General features: G+C 33.0%; 1 protein-coding gene across 2 annotated transcripts in view; it reads left to right on the forward strand.

Moving 5' to 3' along the window:
- Positions 1 to 1,988: 1,988 nt before the first annotated feature.
- LOC118201412 (transcription factor YY2) overlaps positions 1,989 to 26,011 on the forward strand; it is a 55,817-nt gene continuing 31,794 nt past the window's right edge. Inside the window, exon 1 of one of the 2 annotated variants that reach the window (XM_085808466.1) lies at positions 1,989 to 2,560. In XM_085808466.1, the coding sequence (XP_085664592.1) occupies positions 2,071 to 2,560 (490 nt within the window). In that variant the 5' untranslated portion in view covers positions 1,989 to 2,070. The remainder of the gene's footprint in view (positions 2,561 to 26,011) is intronic. The other variant, XM_085808467.1, reaches the window with a different exon arrangement.

The raw sequence follows: 26,011 nt of genomic DNA on the forward strand, positions 1-26,011 counted from the left end.
AAAACATATTATCTTGCACACACACACACACATATATATATATATATATATTAACATATGAAGTGAAAGGAAATTGCAATACATATTCCTATTAATACACTTTTTAAATCGATCCCACCAGTGACTCTGTGGTAAAATCGCTGAACACTGGTAGTTCGGCCGAGGTCCGAATACAGCAAACGGGTTTGTTGCATTGCCAACATATCTCTGATAACCAATATATCTGTCATTACCAACATATTTCTCGTAATTTCCAAAAGCATAAGAAATTAAGGCATACAAAACCTGTTTTAAATAAATAACTATATGAATATATAAATGTATTATAAATATATTAATATATGCAATGAAAGGAAATTGCAGTACATATTCCTATTTATGCCCTTTTTAAGTCGATCCCACTAATGGCCGAGCGGTAAAATCTCCGAACACTGGTAATGCGGTCCGAGGTTCGAATCCCGCGAACGGGCTGGACGCATGCGCGTAGACAAATATATCATTGATAACTTCCAGAAGCATAGAAGTTTAAGGCACAGAAAATCTGTTTTAAATATATATATATAACTGTATAAATATATTAACAGATGCAGTGAAAGGAATTGCAGTACACATATATTTATACCCTTTTTTTAAATCGATCTCACCAGCGGCCGGTAAAATCGCTGAACACTAGAAGTTCGGTCCAAGGTTGGAATCCCGTGAACGGGCTGGTTGCATGGACGTTTTCGTGGTTTTTCCCATGTGTTACGTGTATATGAGCTAGTTTTCCTTAGAATATTCTCCACGAAGGCAACCCTCACTTTAGGCAGATAGCCCTCGAGGCTTTGCCGTAATTACATAAAACCAAAACTAAGCACTTTTTAGATCTGAATAAATATACACAAAACTGATGTAATATCTAAAAGTAGACCACATTAAAAAATCTGATAACTAATTATAAATCTTGCATTATAATATTGACAAAAATTTAACCGAAAATTATACAGGAATTTAACTTGTTTTATACAGGAAATTCTAGAAACTATTGGAAATTGACGATATCGGTACAGTTAAAACTACTTAAATAAATTTTTGAACTCAAAGCAATTTAATGTAAATGTTGAATTTAGGATGTGCATAGTTTGAATTATATACTGAATATTCTTTAATGCATGTCTAATGTATTACATTTTTATACACTACAAATTCAAATAAAAGCAGAATGAAATACATTATAATTTAAAACATAAAATTTATAAATTTATAAATTACCCATCAAAACATGAAATTAAGTACATTGATATATACATTAGTTTAAAAATTACAATTTTAAATTAAAAGTATACACCCCTACTTTATATGTGAAATAGAAAAATACCAAATATATTATTTTCACTAAAATTTAATTAAGGCATTGGTAATGTAGAATAAATAAATAATGTAGGATCGTCAGCATCAAATGCGTTATTTCTATAGAGAAATACTCGAGTTTTTCACAAATCTTAAGAAATTAAAATATCTGTTACGTACACTTTCAAAAACAATCCGTGACCTCCGCCATCCTCAGTTTAGCTCTAAAACGACAGTTAGAAACTTAAACGGCAGCTGTCCAGCTGATGGAAAAATTTCCGACGCGTCGATCTCTGTAATTATCGAGACGATGACACCAGACTCGCTCTCTGTCGAGTAGATCGCAAAAAGCGACCCGTTCTTCTATCTCGACGGTGTCCAGACTAGGGCCCATAAGACACTGCCACGTATTTACAAACTGGAATCAGTCAATCTCATTTGCCGCCTTTCTTTTACGATTCAAAAGAAAATATGTTAGGATGATATTTATAAATTGAAAATATGCGTTGCTCGATTGGCCTTAAAAATCTGTTGTTTTTATATCCATGAGTTCTAAGCAAAAATTTGTTTTAGATATTTTATTGCAATTCATAGTTTGATCACATTCATATTATTATAGGTGGCGCTATTGTAAATAGTTCGAATTTTGATAACACTTTAACTTTCCATGTCGTCACGTGAACGCTTGTCTAGTCGCAACAAACAATAATTTCAAAGTATCGTATCGTATCTAAATGAAATATGTCAGCTATCATAACAAACCATATGGCGTCTCCCGATGTTGTTACGGAAGTCGAAATACAGTCTGAAATTAGTGAAGTTGAGATTGGTGATATTCCTGTGGAAATGCCTGTCGAAACAGTTGAAACAACTGTAGAATGTGTTGATGGACATCCTATGATGTCTTTACAGTCATTACCTGAGCCAGGAAGTCAAGAAATAATTTTACAGACTCAAGAAGAAATAGTTGTTGATGTAGATGATTCTGAAGTATTGTCTGCATACAACGATATCGCTGTGCCTCATTCAGAAGTGCTTCTGGAAACGAGTCCAGGAACATCCTCTAAACGGGGAAAGAAAGGAAAAAAAGTAGGTAATAAAGTTAAAACAGATAGTGGACTAACATTTGAAATGGAACGAAGTTCACGGAAGTGGGAGCAAAAACAGGTTCAGATAAAAACTCTGGAAGGTGAATTTTCTGTGACAATGTGGGCGTCCGGGACTGACGAAGGTATTTTTATTTAATGAATTTATTCGTTTTCAAAGTGAATCATTATATGCACATTTATCAGTTTGATGTATGCTTTTTAAACCTACAGATGATAACACTGTGGACAGAAGTGTTGTTCATGATATAAACGCGTAAAGTTTAAAGGGACCTTGTTTATTTTGAATTATTGTTTGTTGACAATCGCGCTTTACGGGCGCCGCCATCTTCCCCAAATCCAAAATGGCTACTATCTGAATATGGCGGATGGACGCCATTTTGTGGTATGGGTGTCAAGAATTTCTCCGTGTAACTTGTTTAAATCATAGAGATTAATTCATTCAAATCTTCGGCATGATGCTTCATTTAATTAATATACCAGTGATATGTGTTGTAATTCAGTTTTATCACACTGCATTGTACCCTATTAAGGGTGAATTAAAAAAAAAAAAAAAGACGTGCGCGGTGTTTTGAAATGAGAAGTTGCTTCGTTACAAAACGTATATGTACCTAAAAGTATTAAATATATCACGAGAAATTTGTAAATAAAGGATCACTGAAATTCATAATGGAGACAAGTTGACATAGCGACAAGATTTTGTTTCTAGGTCTAAACCCGTTTGTTTACTTATATGTGACAGGGGTCGAGTTTAGGAAGACTGTTCGATTTAGCTATCGTGCTTGTTAAGTATCATCAGTTTCTTTTTTTTTGGGGGGGGGGAGGCGTGCACATTTTCTATTTACTGTATGACATTATTATTATGTTAATCTCCATCCACAGAACAGTAAATACCATTTCTTATGAAAATTTCGAATTCTGTTTGCGCGTATGCTAAAAATTACTAAAAGAATGTTTTTAAAGAATGTTATAAAATTAATGATAGGCACAGATGCATTTTCTGAAAAGAAATAACATGAAATTTTGAAAATCAGGAGAGCTTTAAATTTTTGATTTTGAAAATGATAGCAGCATAACTGAAGTTCGTTAGAAATATGTGATGTAGGAAGTAGTTTTCAAATGATTTGTAACTCGATTAATTATGGGGAAGTGATTGTATCAAGTTAGGAGGAGAGAACGAAATTTAATTATTTTAATTCAAATAATTATATGGTTTTTGTACTACCATTAAAAAGTATTGTGTTTACTAAATTTATATTTATTCAGTTGACATTTCACATGTGATACTGCAAACTCTGTGTGTGCAGGTTGTCGAACGAAAAAATGCATAGCTACACCTATAATAATTATGTTTTATATATTAAATGTCTGCAAATATCTCTACGTGGAAGCTTGTTTCATCTTTTATTTTCTTGCTTCTGTGTTTAAATTTCTCTTGAATGTTCTTCAACTTTTCTGAGTATTAAAAAAATATGTATTTAACCAGAATGTTCTTTTTTTTAATTCTTGAAAAATTAATAGTTCTGCAAAATTATCTGGCAGTAATCCAGATTCTTTTGTCCATTTCTAAATTAAAGCAGCTTCTTATTTTTCAAAATACTGAATTAACATTAGGAAGTGTGCTGAAATACTGAATCATTGAGTTGTTTTTAAGTGTTAGATCGGAAATGAAGCTGAAGAAATTTGTTCAGTGCTTTTCATGATAAGGACATTTGGTACTTTTCCGTTTCGCCGGCTCAAATCTCGCCAAGCAGACTTTATTGGCGACAACATACAGTATACACATAAAAAATATTAAAAAAACATTAGTTCTAAGAATTCTTTTTTTGAAGGCATAAACATTTTAATATCGCTTAAAATTTTATAAAAAGCCAATAAATAAAGACAATAAGTTTATAAAAAGACATTAATTTAAGAATTTACTATGCTTTCATGGTTCAACATCGTGATTCGCCGGTTTATATCAAGTGACCCCAAGCGATTTCATCTCACGTAAACTACTCTACAAAAATCTAATGCTCTCAGTAATTATCTACATTAATTTCACGTTAAATCTTAATTTGGAACACAAGTTTAAATGCAAGAAATATTTCAATTCGTACGAATAGCTTACTCAGAAATTATGTAAAACTGCAGTGCTTTATTTCGCTAATGCATTCTCGTTAGAATTGATGAATTTAACCCTTGGCTTTACCTTTTCTGTATTTTCGGGTTAAGCGCTGTGATTGCATCCTAATTGACTTAATTACCGAAATTGGCCTTAGACATAAAACTGAACTATCTGATAAAAATTCTATGTAATTATATGCCAGTATTGAAAGAAACAACCAATCTGATAAGAAAAAGCTGCGACTTGTTTTGAAAATGAGGCTTAAAAGGTTACCAGCGAGAATATTCCGTTTGGCATCGATTATTGGCGACTTTATCGCTTGCGCCGGCAAAACGGAAAAGTACCAGACATTCTATATTATGATGTGCTGTACAGTGTTACCATTACATTTTTTCCTGGAAGCGAATTTTACAACAGGTTAAGCTTTTTTCACAAATGGATTGTTAAAAATGCAGCAATTACACAGGTATATCTAAGGAACTCCCAAACTGTTACATTTTTGTTCGTGTTTTCTTTTCTGTAACGAAAATCCATATAAAATAATAACCACTTTATAGTGTACCTAATATACATTAATATTTAGAGTGAAAAATTACTGGATGTGAGCTGGTGATTTTGGCAACTTTTTAAAAAAATCAACGAATTATCAGTATTTATTATAATCAGCAAACATTATTAACACAGTCAAAAGAAACCCTTCAGCAGTTTAAAGTACAAATTTCAATTATTAAATAAGAAGTATATGCTACATTAAAAAAATACCGGTTGATTAAATTAAAAATATCTTTACAATATGGTAACTGGTAGTTTGGCGACATTTTGGAGGCGATAAAGGTTTACTACCTGGGACTTTGGTAATAATGTGAGCAGTACTCAGTTCCGATTACGCATTATTTTGTGTGAGGGAAATGAGAGATCATGGGATATGTCATGTGATATTAATGGACGAATTACGGTTCTTTAATCGGAAAAGGGGGAAAATCGGGAAAAAATTTGGAAATTTTGTATTTGGCTGTATTCTGTGTTGTGTGAAACAGTGTTCGTGAATTTTTGGATCCCATGGCCGTAACTTTTTGTCAAGTGAGTTCGAAATGGGTATTTATGTATGTATTAATTTAATGTATGTGCTCATTTATATTTTAAGTAGTGTTTTTGAATTTAATTATATTTTAATTAAATGATAGTTATTTTGTGAATTTTATGTTTGTAGGAATTTGGTATACGTTTCAGTTGAAGTAAACGTGCATGGAGATAATTTAAATATCTGACACTAAGTATTTGTAATGGTTGCGGTATGAATTCGTTGGTGACGTGTATAATGTAATAGATGATTTAGAGGTAAAAGTTTTTGGATATTTTATTTATCTTATATGTGGAAATGTTCATATTTGGAAAGGGTAAATACTTTTTCGCGATCAGGTAATTTCATATATGTTCTTTTTACCGGGTTTAAAGATTGAGAAAATTGTCATGTATTTTCGTGAAATTTTTCTAATTTATGAGAAAAAAGCAGTGTACATGGATATAGTGAAGAGTGTGCGCAATGCCATTTTTGTGAAATTCTGGGATGTTTTTTTAAGTAAAAATAAGTCGGCGTGTACATGGTTTAGTGATATTTTAATTAAATGATAGTTATTTTGTGAATTTTATGTTTGTAGGAATTTGGTATACGTTTAAGTTGAAGTAAACGTGCATGGAAATAATTTAAATATTTGATACTAAGTATTTGTAATGCTTGCAGTATGAATTCGTTAGTGACGTGTATAATGTAATAGATGATTTAGAGGTAAAAGTTTTTGGATATTTTATTTATTTTATATGTGGAAATGTTCATATTTGGAAAGGGTAAATACTTTTTCGCGATCAGGTAATTTCATATATGTTCTTTTTACCGGGTTTAAAGATTGAGAAAATTGTCATGTATTTTCACGAAATTTTTCTAATTTATAAGAAAAAAGCAGTGTACATGGATATAGTGAAGAGTGTGCGCAATGCCATTTTTGTGCAATTCTGGGATATTTTTTTTAAGTAAAAATAAGTCGACGTGTACATGGTTTAGTGATATTTTAATTAAATGATAGTTATTTTGTGAATTTTATGTTTGTAGGAATTTGGTACACGTTTAAGTTGAAGTAAACGTGCATGGAAATAATTTAAATATTTGATACTAAGTATTTGTAATGCTTGCGGTATGAATTCGTTGGTGATGTGTATAATGTAATAGATGATTTAGAGGTAAAAGTTTTTGGATATTTTATTTATTTTATATGTGGAAATGTTCATATTTGGAAAGGGTAAATACTTTTTCGCGATCAGGTAATTTCATATATGTTCTTTTTACCGGGTTTAAAGATTGAGAAAATTGTCATGTATTTTCGTGAAATTTTTCTAATTTATGAGAAAAAAGCAGTGTACATGGATATAGTGAAGAGTGTGCGCAATGCCATTTTTGTGCAATTCTGGGATTTTTTTTTTAAGTAAAAATAAGTCGGCGTGTACATGGTTTATGTGTATGTGTTATTTTGAAAAACGCGTAAGGAGTATGGTATTGTGCACTTTTTCCCAATTTTGCAGTGAATATTTGTCATGATTAAGCAGTTTTGTTAGATAAAATTTCTAGCATAAGTGTAATTTGGCTAGTAGATTGTTGGAAGAAGTGTTCAGTAGATAAAAAGAAAAGAAACATGTCTTTACTTCGTGAAGACAAAATGGCGGCGGGAAAAAAAAATATAGGGTTGCTGTAGGAGAGTTGGTCGCCAAATTTTCGCCAAAAAAACGCGAAGTTACCATAATGTAAAGATCAACCAAAATACCTTTTCTATAAATTCTTCGGTAATTTTTTTTTTTTTTTTTTTTTTTGTTGCTGTCACATGTACACAGCGATCTGTTTTCACTAGAGGGGGAAAAAAATCAGAAACATGCACAATCTCATATCAAAATTAAGAGAGAACACGCGCTGGGTATGTCATACCCGAATAAAAAAATTGTAAATAAAAATTTGCCGAAAACATTAATCGGTTTAAAGAAAGAAATTAAAATGTAAAATTAAGTTAATACTTCATTTTAAACAAAATAGGAAACAATAAGGAGAGGAAAATTATTTACTTACAATTTTTTTAACATTGTTTACAAAATGGGGTCCTATGTTCTATACCTATACTTTTGCTATGATTTTCACAAATGAATCTAGGCTTTCTATTGTTTTTCTTGGAGTACTCTGTACACCTCTTGTAAGTCATTTTAGGTTTTTTGGAGGGCGACCCGTTGTTAACATGTTCATCGGTGGTCGGTGTTCGTCCAGAATCAGGAACCACAGATGCTTGTCGTCGTTCATTTTGAACACTTTCTATTAGCTGCATCCCTAAGGCTTTGAGAAAAGTACTCATCCCGCTCACGAATGAAATTTTCTCGTATTGAATCAATATAAATATTTGTGTTATCAACTACATGTTTTAACATATCTTCATCGATAAGCAATGACAAGGATTCTAAAGGTGTTGAGACGTCTTTAGAATACTTCGTATTTCCAGGGAGTGTTAAGTAATAATATTTTTGGCGCCAATTCTAACATTAGTCCGAAATTTATTTTTGTTCCATTTTACTCCATTTTGGTTGGTTTTTGGATTATGGTAACTTGGCGATTTTTTGGCGACTAACTCTGCTACAGCAACCCTCTATTTTTTTTTCGCCACCATTTTGTCTTCACGAAGTAAAGACATGTTTCTTTTCTTTTTATTTATTGAACACTTTTTCCAACAATCTATTAGCTGAATTACACTTATGCTAGAAATTTTATGTAACAAAACTGCTTGATCATGACAAATATTAACTTCAAAATTGGGAAAAGGTGCACAATCGCAAACTCCTTGCACGTTTTTCAGAATAGCACATACACATAAACCATTTGCACGTCAACTTATTTTTACTTAAAAAAACATCCCAGAATTGCACAAAATTGGCATTGCACACACTCTTAACTTTATCCATCTACACTGCTATTTTCTCATAAATTACAAAAATTTGTACGAAAATTTTCGGAATCTTTAAACTCAGTAAAAAGCACATATATGAAATTACCTGATCGCGAAAAAGTATATACCCTTTCCAAGGATGAACATTTCCACGTATAAAATAAATAAATTAACCAAAAACTTTTTCCTCTAAATTATCTATTATATTATAAATGTAACCAACGAATTTATACCGCAAACATTAAAAATAGTTACAAATACTTAGTGTCAAATATTTAAATTATTTCCATACACATTTACTTCAACTGAAACGTATACCAAATTGCTACAAACATAAAATTCACAAAATAACTATCATTTAATTAAAATATCACTAAACCATGTACACGTCGACTTATTTTTACTTAAAAAAACACCCCAGAATTGCACAAAAGTGGCATTGTGCACACTCTTCACTATATCCATGTACGCTGCTTTTTTGTCATAAATTAGAAAAATTTCATGAAAATGCATGAAAATTTTGTGAATCTTTAAATCCGGTGAAAAGAACGTATATGAAATTACCTGATCGCGAAAAAGTATATACACTTTCCAAGGATGAAAATTTCCACGTATAAAATAAATAAAATATCCAAAAACTTTTACCTCTAAATTATGTATTATATTATAAACATCACCAACGAATTTCTACCGCAAACATTAAAAATGGTTACAAATACTTAGTGTCAAATATTTAAATTATTTCCATGCACGTTTACTTCAACTGAAACGTATACCAAATTGCTACAAACATAAAATTCACAAAATAACTATCATTTAATTAAAATATCACTAAACCATGTACACGTCGACTTATTTTTACTTAAAAAAACATCCCAGAATTTCACAAAAATGGCATTGCGCACACTCTTCACTATATCCATGTACACTGCTTTTTTCTCATAAATTAGAAAAATTTCACGAAAATGCATGAAAATACTCAACGTATACTACTCAAACGTATTCCAAAATACTACAAACATATAACTCACAAAATCACGATCATTAAAATATAATTAAATTAAAAAACACTACTTAAAATATAAAGAAGCACATACATTAAATTAATAAAAATTAGATCACAATCCTAATTACTTTAAACTAAATCATTGCTAATAACAATTTTCCAATAATACCATATTAATTTATTTACTCCTTACATTTAGAACAAATGAGGCCCACCAGCGGCCGAGCAGTAAAGTCGCTGAACACTGGTAGTTCGGTCTGAGGTTCGAATCCTGCGAACGGGCTGGCTGCATGGGCGTTTTCGTGGTTTTCCCCATGTGTAACGTGTATACGAGCCAATTTCCCTTAGAAAGTCTTCCACGAAGGCATCTCTCCTCTTAGGCAGATAGCCCTCGATGCTTTGCCATAATCACACACACACACACATTTAGAACAATGCATAAAAATAATATCCTCAAATGATTAAAAATACTAACTTACCTAATCTTCTTCAGAATGTTCATTATGTGACACGCGCACTTCCCTACAGAAAGAGTTCCAATCGGCTGCAGTACTACTGCTAATTTCTAAATCCGAAATCCAGTAGTCAACTGGCAGTCTAGTCACCCAGTAATAAGAAATTAATTAAAAAACTCAAACTACTTTCAGCAAACCACGTACCCTTCCTTACACTCCGTTTCACAAAATGTCCATTTTCACCACATTTCTTGCACCGCCATTCAAACTTATCTGTAATATCCTTCCTTTCACACAATCTCAACTTATTATTATTATCAGATAAACGTATTAAAAATTTAGAATTCACTGTACATAGCGCCATGCAATCCTAAAATTAATCAACACTATTTCACACAATGAAGCTTAATACAAAATAATATAGTACTACGGATATTTTTCCAAATTTTACTCCCTTTTCCGATTAAAGAACTGTAATCCGTCCATTAATGTCACATGACATATCTCATGATCTTTAATTTCCCTCACACAAAATAATGCATAATCGGAACTGAGTACTTCTCACATTATTACCAAAGTCCTAGGTAGTAACCTTTATCGCCTCCAAAATGTCGCCAAACTACCTGTTACCATATTGCAAAGATCAGCCTCCATTTTTCCAACATAAAACTCATTGCTACATTCCAGAGTTTCATTTGTTTCTGTATCTGAATCACTACTCTGTATGGATGAATCATGATTACTAATTATATTCTTAGTCATCAACATCTTCCTCTTCACTGAATGAATCCTCATCAGAAGAAACTGTTTCAAGGAGATTTCTCAATCTTTTCATCTCTTCATCGTAAGGAATATATGGCGCCATGCTTACAACTCAAGAAATACTAAAAGCTTGAAAACGAGAAGTGCGAAGTGACTCACTGAGAAACGCCAGTACACACGCGGGTAATGACATGCCTGAACAATGCTGGCCCTAAAAAACCGTTGCACTCGCCACCTCAGGAATTTTCCCCATTTAAGTATGTGACCTTGAACTCAGCTACACCAAGTTTTGTCCTTTTATGAAAGAATGGGCGAGAAATTTACAAAAAGAAAAATGCACATGGGTATGACATACCCGCCGCGTGTGCTCGCGGGTTAATGTTACTTATCTGATACTTCTGTCTGTTCTCTATGACTGCCATTTTAAGTGTGAATTAACATTTTTGAGGAATATTTTTTGGTGATTCGTTGGCGCATACTTATTTGATGGGTTGTGGTTTGAATTTGTTCATACTTCTGATATAAACGACAAGTTTCTGGATATGAGGTACTACCTCAAGCTTAGATCTTTCGAAATTTCTTTTTTGCAGATGATGAGTTCATAAAATATTACATTGGAAGCTTTTCCATTTTTGGAATATGAGGTTTTTATTATGGGTGCTGAGCTTAGCAACTTTAAGGTGAGATTATATATAAAAATTTTTGGTGAATCTTTGGATTATGGTAACTTGGCAATTTTTTGGCGACCAACCCTGCTACAGCAACCTGCAAGTTTTTTTGGACGCCATTTTGTTTTCACGAAGTAAAGGCATTTTTTTTTTTTTTTTTACTCAATATTTTTTCTAGCAATCTGCTAGCCAAATTACGCTTATGCTAGAACCTTTTTGAAACAAATGTGCTTAATCATGATGAAGATTAGGTGCGGAATAGTTTCTAAGTGCTTATTAGCTAAAATCACGAATGGAATTTTCCATTTTCACCAGATTTCTTGCACCGCCTTTCAAACTTATCTGTAATATTGTTCCTTTCACACAATCTCATTTCATTCCCACATGTTGGACATTCATACTTATCTGCAATTAATCCTACACTCTGCAATTAATCCTACTCTATTGGCCATAGAGTCTTCTCTTTGAAAAGACGGGTTGTCCACTTTAGTGGCCATGTCTTTTTTCCATTTTCCAGGCTGAAAAGGCCCACCAGCGGCCGAGCGGTAAAGTCGCTAAACACTGGTAGTTCGGTCCGAGGTTCGAATCCCGCGAACGGGCTGGCTGTTTTCGTGGTTTTCCCCATGTGTAACGTGTATACGAGCCAGTTTCCCTTAGAGAGTCCTCCACGGAGGCATCCCTCCCCTTAGGCAGATAGCCCTAGTGTGCTTTGCCATAATTAAATACACCCCACACCCACCCCCCAGGCTGAAAAGTGGGGTGAAATGTCAAATTTGACATCCCCAGGGTTTTAACCACTTATCTCTTTCAACCCCCCCGGGGGTCGACGTAGAGAACTCTGTGAAGCTACTGGCTAGGATCTATACCTAGGCAGTCTTGGCCACGGGGGTATAAAATCACGAACCTGGCGGTTCCAGAACCCGGGGTTGGGTCATCTGTATGGCTTGACCTCGGGGGAAAGGCATAAGACGTATACCAGATGGTTCTGTAGCTTGGTGTTGGACGGCACCACGGTGTGGGACGGCACCGAGTTTGCTAGGTAATGTCCTGATGGGATGCGCTGCCCGTGTAGTACTGGCGGGAGCATTAACGACCGGTCAAGTCCATCAGGTTGTCAGTCACGCCTCCGCCGAAGTGCCGAGAACAGGGAGTGGTGACCCCTCGGGCCCGGCCCAGTAAGCGGAGGTTTTTGGAGTTATTTCAGTCTGAGGCAGATCCGGTTTGGGGCCCTGCTCCTCAGACTATAAGGAATTAGATTAAAACTCCTAAGTGGTCTTCGTAATAGTTGGGTTGAGGCTAAGTCGTGGCCTGGTCCCCCACAACTCCAGCCCATTAAATCGAATTCGATTGTGGCTGATCTCTTATGACCTCTCCCTGCCTGATATGGGGGTTCACAGTAGGTCGATTCTCCCAGTTGCGCAACTGAGCGCAGGAGGGATGTATAAATGTTGTTGTTTATCTCTTTCAAAGGTCTTCCTTTTGCGACATAGATGCATCCTGCTGAGAATCCATTAAACTACACACAAGAATCTTTGTTGCAATTAGGAGGTGATTTCTTAAAGGGGGAAAGCATTCGGTTCAAGATTCCCCGTCCTTTGGTAGCTAGCTTTTAATGCTACCAAATTCCCGGCCTCAAAAGATTAAATTAATTTCAGTTTTCTTCTTTCATACTTTTTCATGATAAGAGTTTTTCCTCGTAATTTTTTCAGAATATTCAAATGAGTATCAAGTTTTCTCTGTAAAATTCGCTTAGCACTTTCCTCTCCTGAATTTCTTTTTTCCAAAAATCTTTTGGATTTTTGTTCTTACTGAATCGGTAGGGATAATTTTTGTTTCAGGTTTTAGACCTTGTATTTCGGAAGATATAAAAAGATCAAAGAAAAAAGGATCAACATAAAACTAACTTAATAAAGCTTAAATAAAATGTCATAGATATTCCTAAATTATGTGCGACTATGTTGAAGGTATGTAAAATATAAATGTTTCAAGAAATTGTGTAATTTAATTACTTGATAAATTTTACGAAGATTATTTTTATTTGCAAATTTGGTTTAAAATTACATGAAATATTAAATTATGTTTAATGATAATGCATCCTATTTACAGATCTGTTTTATTCTTAGAATGGTATTACAAAAGTGGAGTTCAGGTATTTGTAATTGCTTTAATAATTTGGTTCCCCTTTGCTGATAGGTTATTAATTTTTTCTTATAATGGTCCATAGAAGTCTGTAGAAGAACTTAATTTCTATGAGCAGAAATGTGTTTGAACCTTGTGTTTAAAAATTAGCCATTTTAAAAATAAATAGAAATCAGAAATATAGAACGTGACAAAGAGAGAAATAGCTCTGAATTTAGTGGAATATTATCTGAAATACCAAAGTTAGCATGTATCTGACTACTATTTAAGCATACTAGACTAAACTTGTTTTGTAGTAATTAGGTTTTATTCATCTAATGATAGAAGTTTTGTGTATTTTCCCAATATGGTTAAATTTATCTTCAAAATGAAAAAAATGCATGGTTGTGTTGTTATGTGCGACAAAACTATTCCGCAGGGCAAGTAAATAAAATACCTTTGTATTATAGAATAGCATTTAGTATTTTTACCTCATTTAAAACATATAATTAATAAGTTTTGAATATGTAAAGTCTAAATTCTACTTCTTAATTGCTTTGCATTTTAGGTACAGAACATAAGTTACTCATGTAAATGACCTCATTACATCCTAAACTCGCCTATACATGTCCGATCTGGGAATATCTCTGCAGAACTAATTCAACTAACATGCAAAACTTCACTCTTGGGCAGATAACAAATGGCTAATGGTTCATAAGTAATTCTGCTGTTCTTACTGGATTATAGTTCCTGAATCTTAGAAATTCATAGGACATTCATAAAAATTTTGGAAACTAAACAGTCCCACAGTTCCAATATGTAATTATATTCATAATTTGGGTAATATTTTCAGGCTGAGTTCAACATCTTCGAAAATCTAACTGCAACGTAACTAACATCATGGTAAAGGCTGAAAATTTGCAGTAACTGAAGCAGCATTCGTAGTAGTCATTATATGGGAGGTCATATACCAATTGCCGCTATTCCCTTTTTGTAAGTAAGCCCATAGCTCAGTTCTGTGTCCTGCTATATTGTTCCAATTAATTTCTTTTCAAAAGTATCTTCGCATTGATCCGTTTTTTTTTTTTTTTAAATCCCACAGTTTTACAGTGTTTTGCATTCCAGTATTGGGATTTACAAAATTATACTGATGACTAAATCCCCACAGTCTTGCAGTGTTCTGCATTCCAGTATTGGGATTTACAAAATTATACTGATGATTAAAATGTTAATAATAAAGTGACCACATGTCCCGATTTTAGCAGGACAGTCCCGCTTTTTAGAGGATTGGCCCGTGTCCCGCCGATTTTTTAAAATGTCCCGCTTTTTAGAAAACATCTGCATTTCATATTTTAAATGCGCTGTAAAAATTTATTACCTATTATTTATTAATTATTATAGTGAATATAAAGAAATAAAAAAAAACATAAAATGCATGCAGAGTAAACTAAATTAGGCGATGCAACAAGTTAGATTTACTCAGTGGTGTTTGATCATTGTCGTTACGTATCGTCAAGGAATATGTATTGTTAAGGGAGGAACAGCTAGCATTAGCTGAAGGGCTATTTGCATTCCACACTATAAACCACAATCAAAGTTTCAGATCAATTGATTGTACGACAAAAAATTTGCACGTGCAAGGGCAAAAACCAAAGCAATTGTTTTTAATGTTTTTTCACCATATTCGTTTTCAGAATTGCAGAAAGAATTAGATAAATGCACATTTATATCCATATATTATGCTTACAACCACAAAGATTTAAAATTATTTCCCACAATTGTTAAACTTTTTGATCCAGAAACAGGAATTAAAATCTGAATATTAGATTTTGTTTCATTGCAGGGTGAAACTTCACAAATAATTTTTGATTCAATAAGTACTATTTTAAAAAAGAATAATTTGAACAATAAAATTATTGCACATTGTGAGGATAAAATTAATGAAAATTTTGGTGGAAAAGCTAGAAGAGGCATCAATAACGTTTTTACGAAACTTAACGAACGTTTGAACAAAAAAATTGTTCGAGTAGGTTGTGCAGCGAATATTCCGCACAATACTATTCAAACAGCATCAGACTTACTTCCAGTCGATGTTGAAAATATTATTAAAAACTTTTATTCGTATTTTTATATATATACTGTACATGTTGAAAGTTTGAAGGATTTTTGTGAGAGCGCAGAAATCAAATTTTGAATTGTTGGTTACAACAAAAGACAATGGCTAGCTCTTTTACCAGCTGTAGAAAATATTTTAAAAATATACGAACCATTAAAATCATACTTTTTATCACAAGGTTATGTCCAAGAATATTGCAGCTCTTTTTTAAAAATGGCACATGACAGATTTGGCTTTCGTTCATCCACAACCAAGGTACATTATTTCACAATGCTGTGAAAATTATTGAAGGGGACAAAATTTCAAATACGGAAGTGTCAAATGAAATCAATGATTTAAAAACAAAATTTCGAGAAAGAATTGATAACGATTATGTTCCTTTAGTTACTCAAAAGGACATCACTAGGTTGGAAGCACAAGGTGCCATTAAACGACCTGATTTTCTGATTTTTAGTTATTTCGTTCATTTTGTCCCGAGTTGTGTGAGTATAAGTGCCTTCGGGAAATAGTTTTAGAAATTATCATCTTTTGTTATGTCTGCGAGAAAGGTGAAATACTCGTACACAGTTGACTTTCCTTCCATTATTTCCTCAAGGAAATGTAATAAATTTGCGATGCGTACCGCCTGTCGTTGCGATTTTTCGATTTCGCACGGTGGAAGGGCGGATGTTCTCAAACATGTGCGTTCTCAAAAACAGGACAACAGGAGTTGTTTTGAAAAAAACGGAAAATTAAATTTTTCTTCGGAAACAGGACGAAAAAGTTATTAATGCAGAATGTCTGTCCTCTGCCTTTTTACTGGAGCAGTCAGAAATTTTTATAACTGCTTGGAATATCCTGAAGAATCACTTAAAAGGGATGAGGATTTCTGCAGACGGACAGCGTAGTTACACCAACATTTGTTCTCATTGCCCAGATGACATCCCACTGTCTTGCCATCACATCTTCAGCTGCCCAGCAATCCAGGCCAGACTGTTTAACATCGGCATTGAAGACCCAGTGGACCTACTTTATACTGATAGAGCTGCCGAGGTTGCAAAAGCTGTCTTTGACAGCTTCGGAGCTATATCATTGCACTTTGTTATAGACACGACATCATGATATCCTGAAGAATAGACAGTTCATTTCGAGGATATTAAAAACTTTCATTGGGTGACATTAAAAAAGGAGATTTTAAGGGAATATATGGAAAAAATCTTTATAACATATTTGTAAACCATTTTCCACAAAGTAATATTTGTGAAAATGATCTTTTTGATGAGGTGTCATTGGTAAAAAGATATGTTACCAGAGTTGCCAACTCTCCCGATTTAGGCGGGAGACTCCCGATTTTCGTCTGCTCTCCCGCCAACCCGATTTACTATATATTTCTCCCGACTCTTTCTTATTCTTAAAATTTCTCACGATTTTTATGGAACTTGGCTTAATAAACTTTGTTATATGAAAAAAAAAAAAAAAAAAAGATTTTGTACGTCTGAAAGCAATTGAATTTTCTCTAGATTATATCTAAAACAAAACCTTGCGAATCAGTTAACTTCTGCTTTGTGAGTGAGAGCACATACATATCCAGAAACATCGTTCTCCAGTTCTCCAATGGGTATCGAGCTCCACTGCGTGTCATCTGGCACATATTAGCCAATGAGGACAAAGCAAGCTGTTATTTGGATGCTTTTTAGTTATTTTGTTCATTTTGTCCCGAGTTGTGTGAGTATAAGTGCCTTCGGGAAATAGTTTTAGAAATTATCATCTTTTGTTATGTCTGCGAGAAAGGTGAAATACTCGTACACAGTTGACTTTCCTTCCATTATTTCCTCAAGGAAATGTAATAAATTTGCGATGCGTACCGCCTGTCGTTGCGATTTTTCGATTTCACACAGTGGAAGGGCGGATGTTCTCAAACATGTGCGTTCTCAAAAACAGGACAACAGGAGTTGTTTTGAAAAAAACAGAAAATTAAATTTTTCTTCGGAAACAGGACGAAAAAGTTATTAATGCAGAATGTCTGTCCTCTGCCTTTTTACTGGTGCACAACCTGCCACTGAAAGCATCGGATCACTTTATTTAGAAAAATGTTTCCCAATAGTAAAATTGCTAAGAAATACTCAAGTGCAAGAGCCAAAACAGGTGCAATTGTTAAAGAAATGCGTTTGAAAAATAAATCTTCAGTTATTGCTTGCATTAAAACAGCTTCGTTCTGCCTCTCTATGGATGGAAGCAATAATACCGATTCAAGACTGTATCCAATTGTTGTTCCTTTTTTTAATCCAGAGTCTTCAGAAACTGAGTGCAGTTTATTTTGTCCCCACTTTAGAAGGACATTTGACATGCTTTAGTACAGCACAGCTAATTATTAAAACTTTAAAAGAAAATGCAGTCCCACTGGATAATTGCTTAGCACTTGGTGACGATAATGCACCAGTATTGGTAGGCTTGAAGACTGGTGTTGCAGGAATCTTAAGAAAGGAAAATTCAGATTTGTAGATTATGAGGTGCACCTATCACCTCTTAGATTTAGCAGCTAAAAAAGGGGCAGCTTCTTTACCAATAAATGTGGATGAACACATTGTTGATATTTATTATTATCTTGGAAGAAGTTCTAAAAGGAAGAGAAAATTGAAACAGTTCCAACAGCTGCATAACAGCAGTTTACAATTAGAAAACTTGGATGAAGTTATAAAATCAGTTAGGATTGACACCCAGTGGAGTTTAATTGAAAAACTGAAAGGTGCTGATGGAATTTTAAAATATAGTGAACTGTCTAGGATTATGTTGGCCATCTTGACAGTTTCCCATAGTAATGCAAAGTGTGAGAGGATTTTCAGTGTTGTTGCAAAAATGAGGACTAAATTTAGATCTAATATTAGCGATGACACATTAGAAAAACTTTTATTAGCGAAAGCAGGCCTACATCACAAATGCTATGAACAAAATTATGAAGTTTCTTAAAGAAAGCAAAATCTGCCAATGTTTATAACATTTGTACGAAAACTGATTTAATCAGTTTTTAAAGTGTCTATTTTTTTTGTTGTTGTTGTTTTGTTTTTTTAAACGATGCAAGTAATAAAAATGTTTTTCATGTGTAAGGTATGTTTGTGTTGCTTGCATTTAAGAATTAGTTACTATTTAAAGATAATTCATTATTAAAAACTATATTTTTATCATTTAAAATGTCTTTTTAACATTGTGAAAAATCTCCTGATTTTTGAGTGTCAAAGGTTGGCAATTATGCGTTACTGATGAAAAAATTAAATGTTTGTTGTCTGCAAATGTGGAAACAAACAAAAAATGGACAGAGTTATTCCTTCACTTTAAACAGAATAATATTCCTTATAAAAGTATTTTGAAAATTGTAGAACACGCGGTCTCCCTTCCAGGAACAAATGCAGCAACAGAACGTGTTTTTCTAGTATCAATAAAATATGGACAATTGAAAAAAAAACGCAGTTGAACATTAAAGCTTAAAATCTGTATTAAGCCTAAAATATAATTTGACCAATTCATGTGAGAAATTTCACGACATTTTAATAAATGATCCAAATCTATTGCAAAGTATTCACTCGGATATAAAATATAACCATGAAAGAAAATTATAATTTTTTAAAATAAAATATTAAATTAATTAAAAACATAATATTCAAATTATTATTTTTTACAAATATTTTTATATTTACCAATAGTTGATAATAAATATAGTTTTGTATAATTATAGACAAGTATATGAATATATACAATACAAATATTTTTTGAATTATTGGTCTGCTTTCATAACTAAATTAAAATTCTAAATTCATTCTATTTGTCCCGCTTTGTCTCAATGAAAATGTGGTCACTTTAGTTAATAAGCAATATTTAAAATGGTTTATGAATTAATCAGAGTTGTATAAAAACAGAGATGATATGAGTGTGTTATAAAATCATGCTTGGCCATTGTTGGCAAGAAATAGCATTATTTGGCAAGAGTTGCTATAAAAAATTGTCAATATGCAAATACTTGAGTACTAAGTCTAATTTTTGTGTTACAGCAAGATGAACATTTTGTATTTTAAACTTTTATTTAATCACATACTTTCATAATATTCATGCAATCATATTTTTATTATTATTTATTTTACAAATGCCAAACATTAGCACTTAAGCCATTAGTGCACGGGCTCACTAGTACTTTTTAATAATGTTCTCATACCGAGAAAGTGCATTACGATTATTTAAATGTTCAAAAATCATAGGCTGATTGTAGTCATACAAAATACAGTTTGGGGAATCCACCACTCCAATTCTGTACAGGTAGTCTCACAAACAATAGTGTCCGGTCAGAAGTCTAAATAGAGCTACTGCTGGAAAACTGGGAATGAAAGTTGTGTCTTCTCCCAGAATCCTCCAACTCTTATCCAAAGCACGTTGAATCATATCCTGCTTAAGAATTTTCTTAAGAGTCAGGTTAACAAACAATTTAGCCGTATAAAATAAAAGCGGTTGATTAATGTGTTGCATCATGAAAGTTCCTTTCTTAGCCAAAGTATCAGCTTTTTCATTTCCCATAATTCCACAGTGGGCTGGAATCAGTTGGAAAGAAATTCTGTGTGCCATTGCCTTAAGCAAAGGCCTACAGTGTGAGATTCTTTTAGAACTATTTTGATTATTCAGAAGAGCTTGAAGCACACTTTTGGAATATGACCAAAAGAGTGGCTACAAATTGACAGTTGTTTAATAGCCACTGCAATAGCTTTGATTTCACCATGAAAGGCAAGTAGCAAGAATTCGTATTGGTAAGTTGAAACTGAAAGGCTCACTATGTGCACCTGCGTTCTCGGTAACATAGTGCCATCTGTTGTAGATATGCAACCAATCATTTTGAGGATAGTGAACCCCAATAGTTTCCATTGTAATAGATCTTAACTGTGAATTGCGTATTTCATTTTTAACAACTCTTTGAATAAGCTCAATATTTACATTCAAATTCATTAATTACAAGGGGCAATGTGGAGGAGGTAAAATTAGATAATCTCAGCTCAACTCTAAAGCATCAGATTCTCTCTGAGCAGCCTGTATAAAGCCAGTTTGAGTTTTAAGATTCCTAGAAATTTCCTTATTATAGTTCCTCCAGAAAGTGCTGTCGGGCAAACACTCCAGTTTCTGGTATCATAGGATTGCTTTTTCTCTTATTAAAATCATGAACAGCTTTCAAGCTGGTTACAAGCTGCATTGCAAGAATACGAGTAGATCTCACTGCCCCAATAATTATGTATAATGCTTGGTTCTGGATCTGGACTACATTCTTCGGAGCCCTGATGAGGATCTTGCTACAATGACCAATAATTGGGTGAATGTATAATTTGTATGTAGTCGTCAATGTCTCTGCCACAGCCCCACCTTGAGCTAGCCAAACATTTTAAGAAAGGAAGTCTTCTTACGGCTTTATTTTTCAAATGCTCTGTTATGGCTTTATTTTTTAAATGCTCTGTTATGGCTTTATTTTTCAAATGTTTTCTCCGATTTATGTGTGGATTGAGGATGCAACCCAAATATTTTCTTGAATTGTTATGTTGAACATCTACACCCTTATATGTCAACTTCCTGGTAAATGTCTGTCTGTTCAGAGGGAAGACCTGGCGCTTGTTCTTATCCTTATTCTCATAAAATTTTTTTGACACCAATATTCCACCTCTTTCAGAGCATCATTAAGAATCTTATTTAATATTACTAAGTCCATTAAGAGTATTTTTATTATTATCAAAGTAGTAATTATTTTCATAAGCTCCTTGACCATTGAACTCATTATTCCCCATTAATCAGCACATATGTAGACTTCTATAGTACACAGTCCGAAATCCAGACATCCAATAATTAAAATGATGTATTATCTAAATTTCTCAATTTTTTTTTTTTTTTTTTTTTTTAAATTTTACCCTGTTCTCATACAGTGTAGGGATAAATAATACACTACTGAAAATGAGTATGCCTCAAATTGATTTTTGTTTCAAATAGCTGTTTTTTTTTTCACTACTCAGAAATACTGTTATCTGCAATAAAATTTCAAATAATTTTGCATGTTATTTTGCCTTTAAACACCTGCTGGCTAGTGAGTCAGATTTTCATTCGTCATGTGTGACGTAGCATATTATTATCTTATGTAGCCTGGCATACCGTAAGCAAACTCCAGAGAACCAGTGTTTGAAGTATTGCACATTCACTGCTCACCAGTGTTGCAGTGTAGTATTGCACATTTCATTGTTGTTGCAAGGAAGAAGGCTGTGATGAGACTGCTTCAAACATCAATCATTTGACAGATGACAAAATATGTATTATAGTTTTAAAACCAGAAATATGGCCATAGATAGTGAAGAAAGTGATAAAGAAATTACTGAAAAATAAAAGATTTCAGTGGTTACTTAGGGGATTTCTTAATGCGATGAATGAACAATGAAACTTTGTAACTGAAAACAAAATTGTTTCTCTATAAGTAGATAGAAAAAGTGATAACACATAAAATGGCTCATCACTGGCTAAGCGATAAAGTTGTTGAACACTGGTAGTTCAGTCAGGGTGTGAGTCCTGGTGAATGAACTGGCTGCGTTGGCGTTTACGTGTTTTTTCTCTATGTGTGACGTGTATGTGAGCAAGTTTCCCCTAGAAACTCCTTGAAGATCCAGGCTCCTCTTAAGCAGATAGCCCTCGAGTGCTTTACCATAATCAAATAAACCAAACCAAAGCCTAACACATATAAAACAAATTACTTAAACAATTTATGTTGTTGAAGAAAATTTTGAATTAAATGAAACAGATGTTAAACATTTATTTTTTTTTATATGTATGTATCTATGTAAATTTTAGTTTTCTTAAAATTGTAAATGCTTCATTATTTGACAAACAACATTTCTTCCTTTAAATACTGCATGTAATCATGCAGTAATCAAGTCGATGATGTAAAGTCCAAAAATTTTCGAAATTTGGAATTGGCCGAAGTCCGATGGTTCTGGATCTAGGAATGGCCATATTTATATCAAACTTTTGTAGCAGATTGATAAAAATATCTAGCAAAAAAGTCTGTTATTACCAATCTATTTGTCTCATTATTTGGCTGAAATCTCTGGAAACAAAGTATCTGGCTGGAAACAAAGTATCGTCTTACTTTGGCATAATTCATTCCAAATTTGCATCATGATTTTTCTTATTGTGTAACTGAATTTTTTTAATTTTACGTTTTAAATTATCAGATACTCTTATCAGTTGCTTTTGGTGCATATTATTTTGGGAAATATTTTAATAAATCTATTTCTTGGAACCATACATACTCTGGTGTATGTGAATTAAGTTTTAAAGGCACCATCTTTTAGTAGTGGCTTTAGTGCCAGTGAGTTGAATAATCACAGAAGTGTCTATGACACTTCTAACTATATTTATTTTGCTATTGGCCACTATTGAAGTAAATATTTATAGTTAAATATGGAAGACCACTGGAAAGAACAAAATGAATGAATAAAAAGGTAAAATAATTAATACTTAAAGTAATTAATTAAAATTCAATAAAATGTGAAGAGATAAATCCATATTTAATAAACTATTAAATATTTAAATAAACTAAAATACTGAATATCATCTTCTTTGGGGCTTTTGCTGGAATTACATTTTCACTTAAAAACTAAGAAATAGCTTAGCCAGTCTCCAGTTGAATTTAAGCTCTGAATTTACTGTAGAATGTAGTACTTCAGTGAATGATAGAAACAAAGGCATTTTTTCCCCCAGTGCATTAATGAAGGAAGTTAAAACTCTTAAAAAAGCATCACCAATGACAAAGGGATAATGCTAGAAATGGTAACACAGTATCGAGCAAATTTTAATGGAGCATGTGAAGGTATGAAAACAAAGGATAATCCAATATTTTTTTACCATGTAGCCCTGTGAATAAAATTGCCAGAATGCCTTTGTCAAGCAGAATGTGACCAGAAGGAAAATTTCCCTTTAATCGGAAGTTAACTGAAAACAAAGTAACAAGTGACATTAGTCTCCCATATTTGCTTGCATTGTTCCAAAAAGTCTGCAGGTGCCCCTTTGTATGGGAAGACATTTGCATTGGAACAAAAATTTACTTGCTATCATAAATTCATTGCACTTTCCTGGAAAATAAGTTTTTACATGTGGATGGGGGCTTTTCTTTCTTTAAAAATCACAACCTCTGTCCTAGGATTTTTTTCTCAGGGAAAGAGAGGCATCCATTCAAGAGTTTGAATTGATTTGTAATTTTATTGCTAAAATAAAATTTTTGAGATCAGAAGAATTGTGTACTGAATTATGGTTCAATTATATGAAAGATTTACCAGAGCTATTTTATTTAGGGCTGTAGTGCACTTTGGTCAGAATTATGAGTTCTCAAAAGTTAAGAAGTACTATATCAGTTTGTGATTGTCAGTAAAATCAGACCACCTTATCAAAAACAGCTTCCTCCTATTTTTTAAAAGAGAACTTTTCATCAGATATGCAATAGATCCAGAAATTAGTCTGAATTTTTGTATACAAATGCTTGTTTCTTTTTTTAATATTTAGTACTTTTTAAACTAGTTGGACTATGTTTTTTTTCCTTTGTTTTTAATTTTCATTAACTGGGAGAAGCTGATTTGTTTCATTAAAGATATGCAGAATACCTTTTTTGTTGCTGTTTGTTTCTGCATATTTTCTGCTCCTAAAACATTTGTGTCGTTATTTTTAGCTGTCTAGTTTCTCATATTTCCTTTTAAATTTGTTTTAATTGTTGTTTTTCCAGATGTACTGCACACATGACCAGTTTCTAATTTAACATATTCAGATCCAAACTTATTTTAGCTGATTTTTCATTTATGATTCATTTGTTATGTCCCACAAGATCTTTTAATGATTACAACAAGAATATCACCAGATGAAAGTAAATAACCCTAGGAGATGTCACAAGCAGTATAAGTAAATTAGTATCCTAACAGTATATACAAATACAGTATGTCCATAATTAAAGAACTGTATTTTAAAGCTGCCCACAAAGAATCCACTGATCAGTAAATTGTGAAATTTTATGGTGGACTTAATGAAGGGATAAGAATGTCTTTTAGCAAAAAAAAAAAAAAAAAAAAAAAAGTTACAAATAACATCACAACAAGGCATTATATTAATAAATTATACATTTAGCAACATCTTTATAATAGTTTCACAGTTTTACAAATTTTGTTCCAAAAAAGTATGTTCCACATGATGGCAACCATTTTCACTTACCATCTGAAACCACAAGATGGCATGTTCCACAGTTAACCGAAGTTTGCACTGGGAAATGTTCAGCATGTGCCGTGAAAAACTGGCTTTATGATTAGGAAAAGTTTTTGGATTGTCACAACTTACCAGATATTTCAAATGTTCTCCAAAGCCCAAAATCGCATAGATTGAGGCCTGGGGATTAGGAAGGCCGCACATTGCGAAAATGGCAGCTGTTTTGGTAAAACAATTTTATTAACAAAGCGCGATCTCGTAAACTTATCGTCACTGTGAGCAATAAGCACATTGAAAACAGTCTCCACGAATGTTTCTAGGTTTTATAACAGCTGCTGCATGACATAGACGACAAAGATTTAAATTTTTGTTTCTGGTTTTTAAAGTAAACCACACTCTGGTGACGCTATTTGTAATTAATTGTTTTTTCTCTGAAAGACGTTCTTATCCTGTAAGTCCACCACAAAATTTCATGATTTTCTGATCACTGATTTCTGCTTGTAAGCAGGTTTGAAGAGTTTTTAAGCTATAGATACCCTTTGTTGTTACTTTACTAAATTTCACCTTTACTAGATAACTTAGTGTCTTTTTTTTAACTGTTGAAATAAATCCAAAGATTTTTTACTTTTATTAAAAACTGAAATGTGTGGGGGGAAAAAACTCTCCATGACTTTTTTTTTTCTAATTTAAAAAAAAAAAAAAAGACTTGATATATGAGCAGGATACGGTTCTATGGGATCTTTTGATTGCTAATACGGGATTATGATTAAAAAAAAATATTAAGTGTCTGTAAAAGTGTTGAATGCAGTAGAATTTTGATCCTTGCTCATAGTCAGGTGACATTATCTGCCTACACCAGAGTCAAAAGTTGAGGTTTGTTGTGAGAGTACATATACAGACAAGATTCTCTTCTATTCCCTAATCTCTCACATCTCCCGCTGCTTAACCACCTGCCTTGAGATCTGCATGTTGTCTGTTGAATTTAGAAAAGGAAAACTGTGCTATATATACATTATTTGTTTTCCCCCTGATTTCGTATTTATTGATCATATTTACTTTCATTGATTTTGGTGGTGTTTTAAATTTTATGCATTATTTAATATGATTAGAAAGTTTTTTTTTTGTGCTTGTTTTGAAGTCTG

The sequence above is a fragment of the Stegodyphus dumicola genome, chromosome X1 (genome assembly GCF_044657685.1).
Source record: "Stegodyphus dumicola isolate Sdum_Otavi_A_Nest chromosome X1, ASM4465768v1".
Taxonomy (NCBI): domain Eukaryota; kingdom Metazoa; phylum Arthropoda; class Arachnida; order Araneae; family Eresidae; genus Stegodyphus; species Stegodyphus dumicola.